At 50.7% G+C, this 17688-nt stretch overlaps 1 protein-coding gene across 2 annotated transcripts; it reads left to right on the top strand.

Moving 5' to 3' along the window:
• The first annotated feature begins 8947 nt into the window (after window positions 1-8947).
• Window positions 8948-17618, top strand: DDX39A (DExD-box helicase 39A). 2 transcript variants are annotated; one of them, XM_081284318.1, is made up of 11 exons: window positions 8948-9087; window positions 13146-13357; window positions 13685-13812; window positions 14742-14834; window positions 15178-15361; window positions 16083-16201; window positions 16567-16698; window positions 16780-16889; window positions 16977-17121; window positions 17226-17373; window positions 17462-17618. In XM_081284318.1, the coding sequence occupies exons 2-11, from the start codon at window positions 13150-13152 to the stop codon at window positions 17476-17478; spliced, it is 1284 nt and encodes a 427-aa protein (XP_081140444.1). In that variant the 5' UTR covers window positions 8948-9087; window positions 13146-13149; the 3' UTR covers window positions 17479-17618. The 2 variants fall into 2 exon arrangements, with proteins under 2 accessions (XP_081140444.1, XP_081140445.1); XM_081284319.1 differs by lacking the exons at window positions 8948-9087; window positions 13146-13357; window positions 13685-13812; window positions 14742-14834 and adding an exon at window positions 15800-15860 and having other exon boundaries at window positions 15301-15361.
• Window positions 17619-17688: the final 70 nt, after the last annotated feature.

Below are 17688 nucleotides of genomic sequence, written 5' to 3'. Positions count from 1 at the left end.
GGGCCGGGTCACGTGACCGCGGAGGTCGGCGCCCGGGGAGGGGGCGGGGCCGAGGGGCGGGGCTCCCGGCGGCCCCCGGGGCTGCGGGGTCCCCTTCCCTCCAGCCCAGAGCGCCTCCTTGCACCCCTGCTTGCCTCCTTCCGGATCCCGCGGAGACCACGCTCTGCGCAGGGTTCCCACATCCAAGCGCGCGGGAACCCCAAAGAGATGGATGGGCCTCGTTAAAGCGGGCAGTGCAGAGGCCTCTGGGGCTCCCGGGACCACTGTAAAAGCAAAAACGACCATTTATCCCCCAGCATTGCAAGCTCAGGCCGCCTGAACCCACGGTCCCCCGGTCGGTGGTTGGAAGTTTCCCCATTGCCTGCAGACGAACTCTGGGCGGGTCTGAGTTCGAATCCCAGCGGACGATGTCGAGGGAGCCCCAAAGCCGAACGCTTCGTGCGTGAAATGGGAAGGGTTTACTCACCTCTCGGGTGTCGGTAAAAATTAAGTGCCAAGTGCATGCTAAGTGCTGAGAACACAGTAAGTGCTCAGTAAGTGTTGGCCATCGTCACTTTTAAAGCTACTGTCACCATTATTCAAAGGGGTTCGAATCGCAACACGGCCTCGGACTGGCTGCCACTGTGAACCTCGGGAGCTTCTGAGCTTCAGTTTCCTCCCCCCCGCCCCCCGCTGTGAAGTGGGGACCGGGCTCTTTTTCCGTAAATGCAGATTAGTACCCAAGCGAAATGTGGAGGTTTCTGCAGAATTTCTCCAAGGTGCTGGAGTCCCCCGGGGAGTGCAACTTGGTTTGTGGCCGCCGCCGGCCCCCTCTCCCCCTCAGGAATCCCGTGAAGAAGCCAAACCTTGGTGCCCGGGGCTCCTGGCGGGGAGCGCTCCCTGGAGGCGGTGCTCGCACTTCGGCGCCCTCCCGGGACCGGCCAGAACGCGGGGTTGTGGGTATCTTGGTTACCAGCGGCGCAGCTCTACGGGTGTCTGTCGTCCCAGAGATCAGGCTGCGGTGTTTTCTCTTGTTTGCTTCTGGGCAACTCTTCGGAGGATTTTAACAGAGAAAGGAGGAGCAGAAGCGTGTTGATAGAGAATCCGCTCACTTCCACCCTCCTGCCACCCTCTCCAGGTCCAGCCCTCACACCACTCATCTGGACCAGTAGTTGCCTTCTCCCTCTTCTCAAGGCCTCGTCCTCATCCCCCACAGTCTGTTCTCCCAAGGGATCCCGTGGACACCTGAGTTGGGGTGTATCTCTCTTCTGCATAGAACCTGGCGCCCAACTCACCAGAAACAAAACAAAACGCAGCCTACAAGACCCTGCACAATATGCCCTTACTTCCTCCTCCCATCTCTCCTCTTCATTCCCTCCAGCCAATTGGCTTCCTAGCTGTTCCTCAGATGTTTGTTGAATGAATTCAATAACTCTTCAAGCTAGTTATTTTGCTCCTAGTTATTAGCAGATACAAACAAAAACCCTGAGAAGCCTCTTACTCTAATAATCAAGATAGGATATTTGCCAGGCATACCTGTAATCCCAGAACTCCTGAGGCTGAGGCAAGAAGATCACACGTTCAAGGCCAGCCTTAGCAATTTAGCAAGGCTCTAAGCAACTTAATGAGATCCTGACTCAAAACAAAACATAGAAAAGAGTGGGGGATACAGCTCAGTGGTAAAGTACTCCTGGGTTCAATCTCCAATACTGCCAAAAAAAAAAAAAAACCCACAAAAAACACAGGATATTTATGGTCCTTGCACTGATGGACATAGCATCTCCATCTAGTTTTCTCCCACCCATTTAACAGAAGGGGAGCCCAAGGTAGAGAGGTTTCCAGGGAGGCCAAGGATGATTGGCAGAAAGCATCTTGCCCAGGGACGAGCCCTCGCCCGCCTGCCAGGTCCCAGGCTACTTCCCTGGATGCAGCCGGGGAAATCAGCCAAATGTTCTCTTCAACCTTCCCGCATTCATTTACTCAGTGAACATTTATCAATGCCTGCTGGGGACTTCGGTGGCACTGGAAACAGAGTTGCAATGGGGATCTAAAAGGCAGACAAAGGACTAACTGTAATATCTGAGCTAGCAGCAAGTCCGCGTAACTTTTCTGGCTACTCATCAATCCACTCTGGGGCCCTGGAATCCCTAAAAGATACCATCTCCCACCTGTCCCTGCTGGAAAACCTGCTCCTGGCTTCCCATCAGTCTTGCAAAAAACTTCTCACCCCTTACCTGTCCTGCAAGGTGTTTTTGTCAGCCACCCCATGGGGGGAGCAGCCAGCATGGGCTTCCCAGAAGGGCTGGCACTGAAGTTGAATTCCAAAGGATGAATTAGAAAATCGCCAGGTGGTTAAAGAGGGGCAAAGGCCCAGAGAAGAGTCAGGAAAACCAGGCACACTCTGGGGACGGCTGTCCTCCATCCTCATCTCCCACCAACTCCATGATCATTCCACTCTGGTGGCACATGCCTCAAAGGTGCAGAGCCTGTCCCCTGCCAGGGGTCCTCTACCATTAAGCTACATCCCTTTTTATTTATTAACTTTAATTTTGAGACAGTGCCAGGCTTGGATTCAGGAGGCTGAGGCAGGAGGATTGCAAGTTCAAGGCTAGCCTTGGCAACTTATTGAGACCCAGTTTCTTTTTTTTTTTTTTAACAATTTTTTTTTAAGAGAGAGTGAGAGAGGAGAGAGAGAGAGAGAGAGAATTTTTAATATTTATTTTTTAGTTCTCGGCGGACACAACATCTTTGTTGGTATGTGGTGCTGAGGATCGAACCCTGGCCGCACGCATGCCAGGCGAGCGCGCTACCGCTTGAGCCACATCCCCAGCCCGACCCAGTTTCTTTTTTCTTTCTTTCTTTTTTTTTTCTTTTCTGTGATACAGTCTAAGTTGCAAGGCTGACCTCGAATGTGGCAGTCCTCCTACCTCAGTCTCCAGGATCACTGGTATGACAGGCATGCACCACTGTACACGGCTCATTTCCATCTTTATGCAAATGTCGCCTCCTTAGAGAAGGTTTCTCTGATTGCTTCCCCATCTATAATAAATCCCAACCCATCCTTTCCAAATTTCATCCCTCACTTGGCTTGATTTTTCTTTCATGCAAATTTTAATAAATTTTCTTTACCGTTCCTTATATATCTCCCCCAAAAAGATGTCAATAATCTAAGGGCGAACATTTGTCTTGTTCTCGGCTGGGTTCCTGCCTCCTAAAACAGGGTCTGACACATACTAGATGCTTAATAAACAGTTGCTGAGGGCTTGAGGTGTAGCTCACTGACAGCCAGCTTGTATAGCATGCATAAGGCCCTGGGTTCAAGCCCCAGCATTGTAAAATAATAAATAAAGTAGCTGCTGAATTAATAAATGGGGATACAACCCAGACATCATACAGCTGGGCTGGAATTTTTAGTGCTGATAAACTTCAGTGTGGATACGGCAAGTTCCAGACACTGCCCACGGTGTGGTGGGAGTTTCAATTTGACCCTGAGGACAGTGAGAACCAGCGATACATTCTTGTCAGGGAGAAACGGAATGAGGCTGTATTTCCCAAAGATAAAGTTCTGGACCAGCAGGAGCCAGAGAAAGAAACGGGAGTGGATTAAGCTGAGAGCAGAACTAAATGTACCAATGAATCTATCTCAAAAAAAAAAAAAACAAAACATTTCCCGGGAGACCATTGTGGTGGCCCACGCCCATACATCCCAGCTACTTAGGAGGCTGAAGCAGGAGGATTACAAATTGGAGGCCAGCCTGGGCAACCTAGTAAGACCCTGTCTCAAAAATAAAAAGGGCTGGGAATGTACCTCAGTGGTCGAATACTTCCCTGGGTTCAATCCCCAGCAATAAATTTAAAAAAAAAAAGTACAGTGTGATATGATTTTCTATTGATTAATAAAACAGAGAAATAACGTATAAAGGTAGGAGAGCCTTATGGAGCTCACACTAATACGGACAGCTCAGGCAGGTTACTGTTCTGTATTTCAGTTTGTTCATCTGTTAAAAAGGATGATAATAGCAGCCCCTAGTCATAGGATGGCTGGAGGCTTGAATGAATTAAGTCTTCTGGAACACAGGGCCATGATTATTCAGTAGCATTATTTTTTATTTAGGGTATTGTTACTGTAGCAGGGCAGGTAGTGAACCAGAGTACTTTGACTTTATAATGTGTTATTTCTTTTGTTTTAAACTATTAATTATTTTGATTGAAGGACATTTTAGCTATAGTAAGATAAACAGATCTTTGGGTGGGGGGTGTGGCACTATGATTTTTTTTTTTTCTGCAGTGGGGATGGAATCCAGGGCCTGGTACATGCTAGGCAAGGGCTCTATCACTGAGCTACAGCCCCAGCTAATTTTCATATACGTCTATACCCAGGTGGTCACCACTTGGTCCAGTCTGCCACGAGGAGTTTAGTTTGTGTCTCTGCCTAGGCAAATTCCTCCTATAATTTCTATTACCATCCATTGAGGTTTTCCTTGAACTTTGTATTTCCTGGAATCATCCACATGTGCTTTTTTTGTGACTGGCTTTTTTTGCTCAACATGTTTTAAATTCATTTATTTATTTATTTATTTTTATTGAGATTAAATTCACAGACCATAAAATTCACGCTTTTAAAGGTGTTTGACTTGCTGGGTGTGGTGGTGCGTGCCTGTAATCCCAGCAACTTGCAGGCTGAGGCAGGATTACAAATTTGAGGCCAGTCTGGAAAATTTAGCAAGACTCTCTCTCAAAATTTAAAAAAATAATAATAATAAAAGTAAAACATGAGCCAGGTGCAGTGGCACACACCTGTTATACCAGAGGTGAGTCAGGAGGATTCCAAATTTGAGGCCAGCCCAGACAAACTGGTGAAACTGTCTCAAAGAATAATAAAAAAAAAAAGGGCCGAGGATGTAGGATGTAAGAAAACATCCTTGAGTTCAACCCTCAATACCACAAAAAATTTAAATAAGTAAATAAAACTAAAAGTATATGATCCAGTGATTTTGATTATATTTATAGAGAACGTGTTGGCTTTGAGATTCATCTATAATATTGTGTGTATCATTACTTAGATTTTTAAAAAATTTTCTAGCAATTTAAATTTCAAGGGTGATTGGTTTCAGGATCCTCCCAATACCAAGTCACGTGGCCGTTCAAGTTCAACTCCCTTTTAGGAAAGGATGTCACATCTGCATAGAACCCATGTACATCCTCCCATGGACTCCCCCCCCCCCAGTTCTGGGGATTGAACCCAGGGGTTCTCTACCACTAAGCTATATCCTTGCCCCTTTTTGTTTTCAGTTTTGAGACAGGGTCTGGCTAATTTCCTCGTGCGGGCATTAAACTTAGGATCCTCTACCTCAGCCTCCTGAGTCACTGGGATTATGAGTGTGGGTCTGAGTGCCCTGCTCTTCCCATATACTTTCAATGGCCTCCAGATGACTTATAATACCCAAAGCAATGTAAATGCTCTGTAAATAGTTGTTATACTGTATTGTTTAGGGAATCATAACAAGAAAAAATTCTGTATATGCTCAGCACAGATGTAATGCATTTGGGCTTTTTATTTATTTATTTATTTGTTTTGGGTACTGTGGATTGAGCCCAGGGGCACTCAGATACATCCCCAATCCTTTATGTTTTTTATTTTAAGACAGGGACTCTCAAGTTGCTGAGATTGGCCTCAAACCTGTGATCCTCCTGTCTCAGCCTCCCAAGTAGCTGGGATTAAAGGTGTGCACCACGGGCCCTGCTTCTCCATTCACTTTTTATGTGGACATTTGAGTCATTTCTAGCTTGGGGCTATTAGGAATAAAAGTATGATCCTTGCTCATGTCTTTTGTGAACAAAAAAGCATTTCATCGATTGTTAGGTCCTCACCTAGGAAGACTGCTTGACCATGACACAGGTCTGTTTAAGGAAGGGGAGCAGGGTGGGTCCCAGGGTGCGAAGGATTTTGCCCCTTCCTCTAGGGGGAGCCATGAACAGTGTCTGGGTACATCTTTGGTTATCATGACTAGAAGGGAACACAGGTATACAGAGGCCAGGAAGGTTGATCAACATCCTACAGTACACAAGATAGTCCCCAACACCAAGCTGAAAGAAAAGTCAAGGGTGCTGAGGTTAAAATGTCTGGTGATCCTTATTAGGAACTGCAGGTACAGCTCCGTAGCAGGGCTCTTGCCTAGCATGTACAAGGCACTGGGTTCTATCCCTGGCACCATAGAAAACAAAACCCTCAAAAAACAATGCTCAGGGCTGGGGATGTGGCTCAAGCGGTAGCGCGCTCGCCTGGCATGCGTGCGGCCAGGGTTCGATCCTCAGCACCACATACCAACAAAGATGTTGTGTCCGCCGAGAACTAAAAAATAAATATTAAAAATTCTCTCTCTCTCTCTCTCTCTCTCTCTTTCTCTCTCCTCTCACTCTCTTTAAAAAAAAACAAACAAAAAAAAAAAAACAATGCTCAGCCACTTTGGGTCCTCTTGGCTAAAATGAAGGCTGCCCAGAAATTTTCCAAAGTGGTTTTGCTGGTTCACCAGCCTCCAGCAGTGGGTGAGGGTTCTGCCAGCACCGTAGGCTCTCCAGCCATCAATACTGCCAGTCTTTCTTTTTAGCTCTCTGGGTGGGTGTGTTTTAAGTCTTTTCTATCTTAAAACATTCTGAAGTGGATTGAGCCAATATGACAAATGTTAACATTTGCTAATCTTGGGTGGTGGGTGTATTTTAGGAGGCTCTGATCTTTCCTGTAAGTTGTTTTTTTTTTTTTTTTTTTGTATAACCTTCTCACAGGCTGCATGGATGGTGAGCCACTGTTTCCCTAGACTTCTCAACAGGACTCAACTAGCTTCAGCCTCTATAAACTCATTTCAGATGATCTAATTACTCCAAGTGCACCTCCCACCTCTTTCTCTGGGGCATCTCTCTCTGGGGACTGATTTTCCCCAGGCTTCCAAGTTACTTGGCCTTGGGGATGTGGCTCAGTGGTAGAATGCTTGCCTAGCCTGCATGAGGCACTGGGTTTGACCCCCCTAGCACCACCAAAACCAAACCAAACCAAACCAAAAATCCTCAGCCAAATTACTTGGCCTCAGCCTCTGTCTCCACCTTCAGAGGGTACAGCCTAAGAAAGGGACACAGCCTGGCTTGGATCTCTGCCAACTGTGTGACATTGGGCCTGGGGTTAATCCTCTCTAGGTTTCAGGCCATGTATCTGGCAAAAAATATGCTAATACCATCCCCCTCACTTGCTCCACATGGTGATTAAACATTTGATGGAATCTGTTATAGGTTTAGATTTCTCAGGATAAGGGCTAGCACCTAAGCCCAGGACTAGGGGTGAAGTGAGAAACTGGCTTAGGGCATAAAATTCAAAATGCACCATGTGTGCTGGACATGGTGGCATATGCCAGAAATCCTAGCTACTCAGGAAGATGGCAAGTTGCAGGCGCCAGTGTGAGCAATTTAGCAAGACCCTGTTTCAAAAATTTAAAATAGGACTGGAGAATGCAGCTCAGTCATAAAGCTTCCCTGGGTTCTATCCCCAGTAACATAAAAAACAAAACAAAAGGAAAAGACAATGTGTTAATGCAGTATTGGTGGTGGTGGAAGGTGAACAGGGAATTGAACCCAGGGCATTTAATCACTGAGGCACATTACCAGTCCTTTTTATTTGAGACCGGCTCTTGCTAAATTGCTGAGATTGGCTTTGAATGTGGGATCCTCCTGCTCCAGCTTCCCCAGCCCTATCTCAAAATTTTTAAAAAGGGATGGGGATGTAGTTTAGTGGCAGATCAACCGGGGTTCAATCCCCAGTATTGGGGGGTGGTAAATCTACTAAACCCAAACCTTGCATACACAATTGTATGTGGTCTACCTTTCTACTCCTAGGAATTTGACTCCGGAAAAATCTGTTCACAAAGGTACTTGTACAAACTTCATTAACACTGGCCAAAAGAGATGTGGTGGTAACTCGCCTAATGTTCCCAGATACTGGGGAGGCTGAGGCAGAAGGATCGCTTGAGCTCAGAGGTGCAGGGCTATCCTGGGCAACAACAAAATGCTGTCTCAGCAGGGAAAACAGGGGCTCAGGGTGCATGCAGCTCAATGTCAGTATGCTTGCCTGGCAGCACAAGGCGTTGTGTTGTTCAAACACACAAAATCAACAACAACCAATTGATCATTAACAGATGAATGGAAAAAAGTATATTGGCTCTATTGTAATATAGCCACACAATAAATACTACTCCAGGAGAGAAAACAAAACAAACTGCTGGTATGCCCAGCAATTTGCGCTCATATGGACATTTTGCTAAGCAAAAGAAGCTAAGCCAGGCGGGTGTGGTGGCACACACCACAACACAGCCCTCCCCTGGGGCTGAGGAGGCTGAGGTAGGAGGATTGTGAGTTCAAAGCCAGCTTCAGCAAGTCAGCGATCCCTGACTCTAAATTAAAACAGAAAAAGGCCTGGGATGTGGCAGTGTAAGCGCCTCTGGGTTCAATCCCTGGCGCACACAAAAAAAGCTAAAGAAGCCAGACACCAAAGACAAACCTATTGCAGGATTCTACTTCTGTTAAATTCAAGAACAGACAAGAATAGTCACTGGAAGCCTCCAAGCCTCCTTGGAGTCCTTTCAAAGCCTCCAGCGTGGAGGGCCCCCACGCGGGCGAGCAATGCTAACTCTGGGAGCACTGGATTTAGTGTCAAGGACCGAGGCCACGATTCTAAAGGGTGGGGCACAAGTCAAGGGCTAATTATCTGTCCTTCAGTTGCCAGCACTAAACATGGCGGCACCCATGGAGGAGCGAACCCAGATCACATGACAGGGCGCCGCCCGGCGTAGATCTCATTTTGGCGCGCCTACTTTCAGATTGACCAATGAAGCGGAGGCTTGAGGCACGCCCTCTTTTCTCCTCTCCACCAATAGCCTTCTGACACCTTCCTTATTATCCAATCACCACTTCCGCTTCTCTTGACTGAAAAGCAAGGTATCCTGTGAGCAGAACCACAGTCTTACTGAGGAGGCAGGAAGCGCCTCAGCTCGTGTCGCGGCGCGTGCCGGGTAACCGGAGTCAGGCGGCTCTCCTCGTAGCACGCGGAGGCGAACGGAGACCCAGGTAGGCGGCGGCGCCGGGGGCGCGGGGCCGCGGTGCGGGGACGTCGGACCTGTGAATAAACGGGCGAGAGCAGATACCGCGGGTTGAAGGGGAGCAGGAGGGGGGGCGGGGCGGTTGGGGCTCCCGGAGCGCGCGGTGGTGGCCGTTGGGCGCCGGGGCGCATGCGCCAGGACCGGGCCGGCCGTTGGCGCGCAGGGCGCGGGCCGGCTTCCGGGAGGGGGTGTTATGGCGGTCTGTCTGCGGGCTGGGCCCGAGTTGGGGGAGAGAATAGGCTCCGGGGCGGCTTGGGGCCTTTTGTGGGAGAGACTGAGGGGGCTACACCGGAGTTTGAGGCCGCGGTGGGAGAAGCCAGAGCTACCAGACGGGACTGGTTTCTCCGGGTCCGAAGGGCGTCCCCCTCCCCCACTGCACCTTGTTCTTGCCCCCTTCATCGGCGGGACTCGAGTTCCAGACACTTAGGGCAGAAATCATCTTCTTTTGAAATTAGAAGTTCCCAGTAGGGAATCAACGCCGGGGTGAAAAGCCTATCTGAGGACAATGGAGGGCAGATGGGTGCGCGTGGCAGGTCTGGGTTGTCATTTACCCCGGTGTCAGCTTCCAAGCCCTGCTGCTCCTGGGACCTCAGCTGTTGCGGCCGGCCTTTCTGGGCTGTTAGACCACACCAAATCCTGCCTTATGACCCGATTTGTTTCGAGCATAGGACTCTGGCCAGCCACTTCTGGGAGTTGCCTTTTCCCCCCCTTCCTCTCTCGGGTCTGGAGTTGGAACCCAAGACCTCGCACTGGCTTGGAAAACGTTCCACCACTGAGCTACATCCCTCGCCCCTTCTGCAAAAATTTGTGCTGCGAATATGTCTCCACATCAACACAAAACAACTTGGCTTGGTCTGTGTATTTTAAACACGCCGTCTCTTGGCCACCCAGATTTGGAAGTCAGAGGAGGTAACTCTGGTTCTTTTCCATCTGTGGGTTGCCCAGGTGATGCCTGTCTCTGACCTGTTTGGTGTCCCGCGGTCTCCTCTCCTTCCTTACTTAGCCAGCCCCGCTCCCGCTTTAATTCTCTTCCATTTGGTGACTGGTTTTCCTGGCTCTTGGTGTCAGCCTCCTCTGCGTCTGTGGAGTAAATTCCTCTTGGGTAAATGCTGATTGACTCACTCAACTCTGAAACCTAATCAGCGATTCCCTATTGCTTAGTAAATTAAGCATAAGTGCCCTGGGCCTGACCAGCTCTTCCAGCTTTGTCTGCTGCCTGTACTTCAGCCAGCCAGTTGTTCTTCATACCCCAAAAGATCTGGTGCTTTTTGGACTGATCTTTTTTGGCTTCTGTTCTTTCTTGGCTCTTGGTCTTTTCTCTGGTGCTTGGAAAATGGACCCCTCCTGTCTTTGCCAGTAAGAATTCTTAGGGTTGGTATCAGATTACTTCCAGATTCAGAGACTTGCACACTCTGCCTTAAGACCTGATTCTTGTTCCATTTATTCAGCCATTGCTTTTGAGTGCTTATCTGCTCTGTGCCAGTCCGCACAGGGCGGGACTGACTGGAGGGGGTGCTTTTTAGATTGGGGCTGTAAGGAACTGCCCTTTTGGAGCAAAGGGGGTCCAAAAGAAGTATCGGGCAGGGGAGTTCTTTACTGTTCCAGGCGCCAGAGACAGCAAGTGCTGAGGTGTGTTTGAGATGCAGCAAGGCTGGTGAGGTGAGTAGGTGAGAAAGTCAGCATGGAGAGGGGGCTGTGGTGCTAACTTGAGTGTTATCTGAGCACAGTGGAAGCCTGTGACAGGTTCTGAGCAGCATAGTGACATGTCAGGCCCAACTTAGCTTTAACAGACTCCCTTTGACCCTTTTGGGTAGAAGGGGATGGGAACAGGGAGCCACTGAGGAGGCCGTTGGCATACTCCAGCCAAGAAGTGATGGCACCCAGATAACAAAGATGTGTTAATGTGCCCACACAAGGGAATATTATATGGCTATAAAAAGGAGTGAAGCACTGATCCATGCTATAAAGTGGATGAACTTCGAGAACCTGATGCTTAGTAAGAAAGCCAGACGCAAGGCCATATGTTGTATGAGCCTTTTAATGTGAAGTGTCCAAAACAGGCAACTCTGTAGAGACAAGAGATTAGTGATTTTCTGGGCTTGGGGATGGTGGCTGAAGCCTCTGATGGTACAGAGGCTTTTTTGAGCTGATGAAGCATTCTAAACTTGACTGGTAATGGTGACACATGTCTTTGTGCTAAAATCCACTGAATTGTGTACTTTGAGTTCTGTAACACATGAATATCTCTGTAAAGCTTTTCTACTTTTAAAAACGGCATGGCAGCTTGGGGTCAGTGTAGTAGCATGAGTGAGAAGTAGCACCTGCCTAGCACGGGTGGGGCCCTGGATGGATGTGGTGGAGGGATTCCTTGGCTGATCAGAGAAGGAGGTTGAGGGAGAAAGAGAAGACAAGATTCTTTCAGAGAATGGAATTGTTTTGTAGATGGGGATGCAAGTCTTCAGGGGGAAATGGAGAATTTTGCTCTGGGCATTTTGAGTTCAACTTTTAGTGTCACCCATGGATGTGAAAGTGACACCTGGTGATTGGGTCTGTTTAGGGAAGGGGTTTTGACTAGAGACACAGGGCCATCAGCATAGAAATGGTTAAAACCATAGGGCTGGATAAAGTCCACTAGCACTCTTAGTGTGTTGGCCCAGGAAGAAGCACTGTCTCACCTTCAGCTGGAGGCTGCCATGGGGGGTGGGGGAGGGGGGAACAAAAGCATATTCACAGTTGGGTCCCTGGCACTTAGTGTCTATTGCTAGACAAAGCAAGGAGATGAGTGAACTTTGTATTAATTCCATTTACCATCTCAGCTCTTTGATTGGCCAGCACCTAGTGGGAGGCCTTTTCATGAAAATAGTTATTCCCCTGGGTGGGCCACAGGTAGCAGAAGATACCAGAGCTGGGCAGGCGCTTCTCGCTTCCTCACATCCTCAGTTTTCTTTTTTTAAATATTTATTTTTTAATTATAGGTGGACACAACATCTTTATTTTATGTGGTGCTGAGGCTCAAACCCAGTGCCTTACACATGCCAGGCTAGCACTCTACCTGTGAGCCACAACCCCACCCCACATCCTCAGTTTTCTCCAGCATCTGGGCAGCTACACCTGCAGGTGTCTGGGGTCCTTGAGGATCAAGGGGGGAAGGGGGATTCCTTTGGGCTCATTGATCCAAGCAGGTCTTGAACAAGTCTCAAGAACTGAGACTTGAATGTTGAGAATGATGTTTTTGTGCAGAATGTTCTCCCAGGGGGCAGCAGGGCTTGAAGGCTTGGCATAGGGGCTCTGTGAGTCTGCGCAGATGAGCAGAGCAAGGGTAGTGTGCAATATGGTAGGCAGGGGCTGGACCCGGAGGGTCGTGAGGACTGTGGAGCAGAATTGGGATTTCACTGGGTGCTATGGGAGCCCTTGGAGCTGGAGGATGTTGATGGGCATGTGAGGACATGAGGAGAGACCTGGTAGCTTGGAGGAGGGTGGTGGGAGTGGGAACCATGGGCTGAAGCTGGGTGGTATTGCACAGGTGGAGCTGGTGGCGGTGTTGAGGCAGAAAGGGATCTGAGGGTGAAGTTACAGTTCTGTCGGTAGCTTGCTTTTTATTTTTTGAGACAGGCTCTTGTTAAGATGCTTGAGGTGGGGCCGGGGTTGCCCCTCAGAGTAGAGCACTCACCTAGCATTGTGAGGCACTGGGTTCGATCCTCAGCACCACATAAAAAAAAAGTTGACAACTAAAAAAAAAATTTTTAAAAAGATACTTACGGCTTCTCCAAGTTGCTGAGGCTGGCCTTGAACTTGCAATCCTCCTGTCTCAGCCTTCTGAGTCTTGGGATTATAGGCCTGCACCACCATGCCCAGCGCTCCATTAACTTTCTGTGCCACCTCGTGGGGCTTGCCCTCCCATGAAGGCCTCTTTTGGGTCTGTGTCAACGGCTTATGGCCGCCAGGCCATGGTCTCCCTTGCTGGGTAGGTTGTCCTGCCTACACTTTGTCACTTCCCTTGGCCCTTCCTCTCTCTTCTGTTCTCAGTACCATGGCAGAGCAGGATGTGGAGAACGAGCTCTTGGATTACGAAGAAGACGAAGAGCCCCAGGCTCCTCCAGAGAGTACTCCAGCTCCACCTAAGAAAGACGTCAAGGGATCCTACGTCTCCATCCATAGCTCTGGCTTCCGAGACTTTTTGCTGAAGCCAGAGCTCCTGAGGGCCATAGTGGACTGTGGTTTTGAACACCCATCCGAGGGTAGGCCTCCCTGGTGATGTTCACCCGCTGCCCCAGCTCATCTCCCCAAAACCAGCTTTGCCTGCTCAGAGCAGCGTAACCTCTAGCGTGTCCTGGATGAGGGAGGGTTTGCTTTTCCCTGTGGGTCAGCTGTGCAGTTGTCCTGGGAGGTTCTGCAGCATGGCAGTCTGCTCTAACTGGGGGAATACCCCAGACAGGCAGATGTCTGGTCTGGCCCAGGATTGACCTGTGGTTGCCCCATCTGGGGTCCCCTTAGTCACCTTCCCAGGAAGGTGTAGAGAAGGAATGCTCTGTTTTCTGGTCACTCACATGCTCCTCCTTCCTCAGTCCAGCATGAGTGTATCCCCCAGGCCATCCTGGGCATGGACGTCCTGTGCCAGGCCAAGTCTGGGATGGGCAAGACGGCTGTCTTCGTGCTGGCTACTCTGCAGCAGATCGAGCCTGTTAATGGACAGGTGAGGGCTGCTTCCATTCCAGGTGCAGACTGCCTGGGGCAGCAGAATCCCAGCTCCCCTTGGTAAAATTATGCTCCCACATTCTTTTTGTGGGATTTTTGAAATTAAGTAGTTAAAATTTAAAAAGCCAATAAGGCAGAACTGGAAGGTACCTGCAATTCATAAACCACTCAGAGATATTGCTGCTGTTTCAGTGGGTGCTTCCCTCGTAGCTTATGCTTTGGGAGGTAGAATTGCCCTGTCTGGTTGTTCCTGCTGTTCCTGATGATAGGCCTGGCAATCTCATGTCATTAACATTGAATTCCATTACTTGGGGGATAACTTGGGTGAATTCTGGTGTTTTGATCTTAAGAATAATACAGGGGTGCTGGGTGTAACTCAATTGCAGCACATTTGGCCAGCATGTGTTGAGGCCCTGGGTTCCATCCTCAGCAGCAAAAACAGAACAAATAAGAGTCATGCCAGGTTTCATATCCTTGTGTGGTGTGTTGGGACCTGTACCCTTGTCTTGGGGCAAGTCCTGAAGGATGGAGTCTTGGTGGAAGACTGGTGTGACCAGTGTTTGACATGAGCAGGAAGGCAGGTGCAGCTCGAGCAGAGGCAGGATGCTGTTAACTTGGAGCCTCTGTCACCCTGGGTGGGCAGGTTCTACCTTTACCCAGTCCTTTCTCCGTCTGGCTTTGTTACGGGTCCTATCGTCAAAAGATTAGGCCTCAGTAGCTATGAGTTTTGCGGCAATGAAGGGCTGTGAGAAGGTGGAGGGACGCAAGGCATTTGGACTGGGCCTTCAAGTGGCTTGAGGTGTAGGACACTGAGGTGTGGCTGGTGCCCTGTCAGGTGGGAACCAGTTAGGTGTGGTCGGTATGAGCTCTGGAGAGGGAGGATTTAGGCTGCCTTCCTCAAGGATTTCTTACATGTTCATTCCCCAGGTGACAGTCCTGGTCATGTGCCATACGAGGGAGTTGGCCTTCCAAATCAGCAAGGAGTATGAGCGCTTCTCCAAATACATGCCCAGTGTCAAGGTGAGCCTCAGGCAAGCAAGCAGGGTGCCCCATGGTCTCTGTAGACTCGCTGGCCCCAGCACTAGGCCAGCCAGCATTTACCAAGCTTGGCTACAGCAGCTGCCTTTGAGGTTTGCAGTGGTTTATGCTCCTTTAAAAGCCTGATGAATTATGCATGGCCTCTAGGGGCCTGTGCCCATCCCAGCCTGGGGCTGCCGTTCACTGGCACTGGGTTCTGAGGCACCAAGGCTGGGGTGTTGGGCACTCTTGGGACTGCTGGGGCCTGAGCTTTCCAGACCAAGGATGGCGTGTGAGTATGGACAGCCCCAGATATGTGGAAGCAACTTTCTCTTCATGCCTGTAGGTGTCTGTGTTCTTTGGGGGCCTCTCCATCAAGAAAGATGAAGAAGTGTTGAAGAAGAATTGTCCCCACGTAGTGGTGGGGACACCAGGCAGGATCCTGGCCCTCGTGCGGAACAGGAGCCTCAACTTAAAAAACGTGAAGCACTTTGTGTTGGACGAGTGTGACAAGATGCTGGAGCAATTGGGTGAGTGTCCCTACCAAGCCTGTGGGGCTACCTGGGGCCCGCCCGCCACACCTCCCACCCTTGCAGGCCCCCAGACTCCAGAGTCAGTTTCTAAGTGGGTTGTGGCAGTTTCTAAGGGTCCCATAGTGGGTCACATGGATATGGCCAGAACACAGGCCTCTGGTAAATGGCTCTAAGGGAAGTTCTGTGCTGGCAGAGTGGGATGTGCTGCTTCTAAGCCAAGCTCAATGGGACCACTGTGCCCGAACGAGCTGCTAGCCCTTCCTGGGCACATGAGCATGCCTACATGCACCTGGAGGAGCAGAGCGGCTTCTGCCACCTGTTGGGTTAGTCCTGGGTGCCACCTGCCCTCAGTCAGCTGTGGCAGGACCCGTGGGAGAAGGGCTTGTGTCCTGGGAGCAGCTACGGCTCTCACCCCAGCAGCTATCTCTGCCTCAGGCTCCCCTCCCCGAAGCGCGGCCCGAGGCGCATTGGCACAGCTGCTCCGCTCTGGCAGCGTGTAAGTCGACTGCAGTTCCTCCCGCGCCTGCGCTCACTCTCCCCTGAGTCCAGCCCCTCAGGCACCTGGGACTCTTCCCTCCTGCCACTCCCTTGACTCCCTCTGTCCTCGTCATGGTGCCAGTGGCTCCCTGACACAGGTGGGAGGGGCTGGGACTGACTGGGCTGGGCTGGTGGTCTGGCAGATACTCATGCCCCCCTGGTTCTTGCCTTCCCCACCCAGACATGCGGCGGGATGTGCAGGAGATCTTCCGCCTAACGCCTCATGAGAAGCAGTGCATGATGTTCAGTGCCACCCTGAGCAAGGAGATCCGACCAGTCTGCAGGAAGTTCATGCAGGATGTGAGTAGGGTGACACCCCGGCCTGCCCGTGGTGGCTGAGACCTCAGCGCAGCAGCTTCAGCCCTCCCCAGGGGCCTGGGGCCGCTCCACGACACCCACATTGCCCTCACGGCTGGAAGGATGCTGGGAGGCCGGCTGAGGCTCCTTCTTTCCCCTGTTTTGTCACTGAGAGTCGAGTGTGGTCCACGCCTGAGCCAGACCAGAGCTCACATCCAGCTTTTGGTAGAGAATTGTTTCTGAGGTTGGGTACAGCAGGCCCTCTGGGAAGCATCGCTGCAAAGGAGCCACTCCCTGGAAGGTTCTGGGCAGGCGAGACGCCCAGAAGTGAGCCCCGCTCGCCCCTTCCTGCTTCCCTTCCCACACAGCCCATGGAGGTGTTTGTGGACGACGAGACCAAGCTCACGCTGCATGGGCTGCAGCAGTACTATGTCAAGCTCAAGGACAGCGAGAAGAACCGAAAGCTGTTTGACCTCCTGGATGTGCTGGAGTTTAACCAGGTGATGCCCCCGCAGCCTGTCCTGGGCTTTGGGCCTCAGGAGCGGGTACCCGGCCAGGCCTAACCGCTGCCTCTCCCACAGGTGGTGATCTTCGTCAAATCCGTGCAGCGCTGCATGGCCCTGGCCCAGCTCCTTGTGGAGCAGAACTTCCCAGCCATCGCCATTCACCGGGGCATGGCCCAGGAGGAGCGGTGAGTGCACGCCACCTGCCGTGGCCAGAGGGAGCAGCGCCCAGGAGCCCGTGTCTGACAGCCTCCACTTATTTCTCCTGCACCCAGTCTGTCACGCTACCAGCAGTTCAAGGACTTCCAGCGGCGTATCTTGGTGGCCACCAATCTCTTTGGCCGAGGGATGGATATTGAGCGCGTCAACATCGTCTTCAACTATGACATGCCCGAGGACTCGGACACCTACCTCCACCGGGTAAGAGGTTCTCCCGGGGTGACAGTGGGTGGGCACCTGGCTCTGCTCATCATCAAACACTGAGTGCGTGTCTATGGCCTGACCCTGTTCCTGCCTCCCTGCAGGTGGCCCGCGCAGGTCGCTTTGGCACCAAAGGCCTGGCCATCACTTTTGTGTCTGATGAAAATGATGCCAAAATTCTCAATGATGTCCAGGACCGGTTTGAAGTGAATGTGGCTGAGCTTCCGGAAGAAATCGATATCTCCACATACAGTAAGTGGCTGGGGCAGGGCCAGCATTTGGGGATGCAGGTCCGGGGCAGAGGACCTCTCCCTCACTGCCTCCCCTGTTGTCTTTGCAGTCGAGCAGAGCCGGTAACCACGCGCCTTGAAGACCCAGCCGCCCTGCTTCCCACGTGCTGCTTCATGTCCTCTTTCTAGGCAACAGATGGGTGTCTCTTTTTACTGTTCAAAAGCTGTAGATTTGTGTAAGAATAAATTTTTATTATGGAAGCCTGACTCCCACCCCATCTGTTTCTTTGTCTGTCAGCATTTCATGGACACGGCCTGGCCAATGAGCAGCGCCACC

Source organism: Spermophilus citellus (assembly GCF_964194105.1).
Source record: "Spermophilus citellus genome assembly, chromosome: 3".
NCBI lineage: Eukaryota > Metazoa > Chordata > Mammalia > Rodentia > Sciuridae > Spermophilus > Spermophilus citellus.
The sequence above is the reverse complement of the archived record's forward strand: the minus strand, read 5'-3'. Positions and strand labels throughout refer to the sequence as shown.

Excerpts from the sequence above, each read along its gene's own strand:
- DDX39A (XM_081284318.1), top strand. The coding sequence starts at position 13,150 with ATGGCAGAGCAGGATGTGGAGAACGAGCTCTTGGATTACGAAGAAGAC. Across the intron at positions 14,835-15,177 it reads AATACATGCCCAGTGTCAAG|GTGTCTGTGTTCTTTGGGGG; the intron begins GTGAGCCTCAGG and ends TCATGCCTGTAG. Across the intron at positions 16,890-16,976 it reads GGCATGGCCCAGGAGGAGCG|TCTGTCACGCTACCAGCAGT; the intron begins GTGAGTGCACGC and ends TCCTGCACCCAG.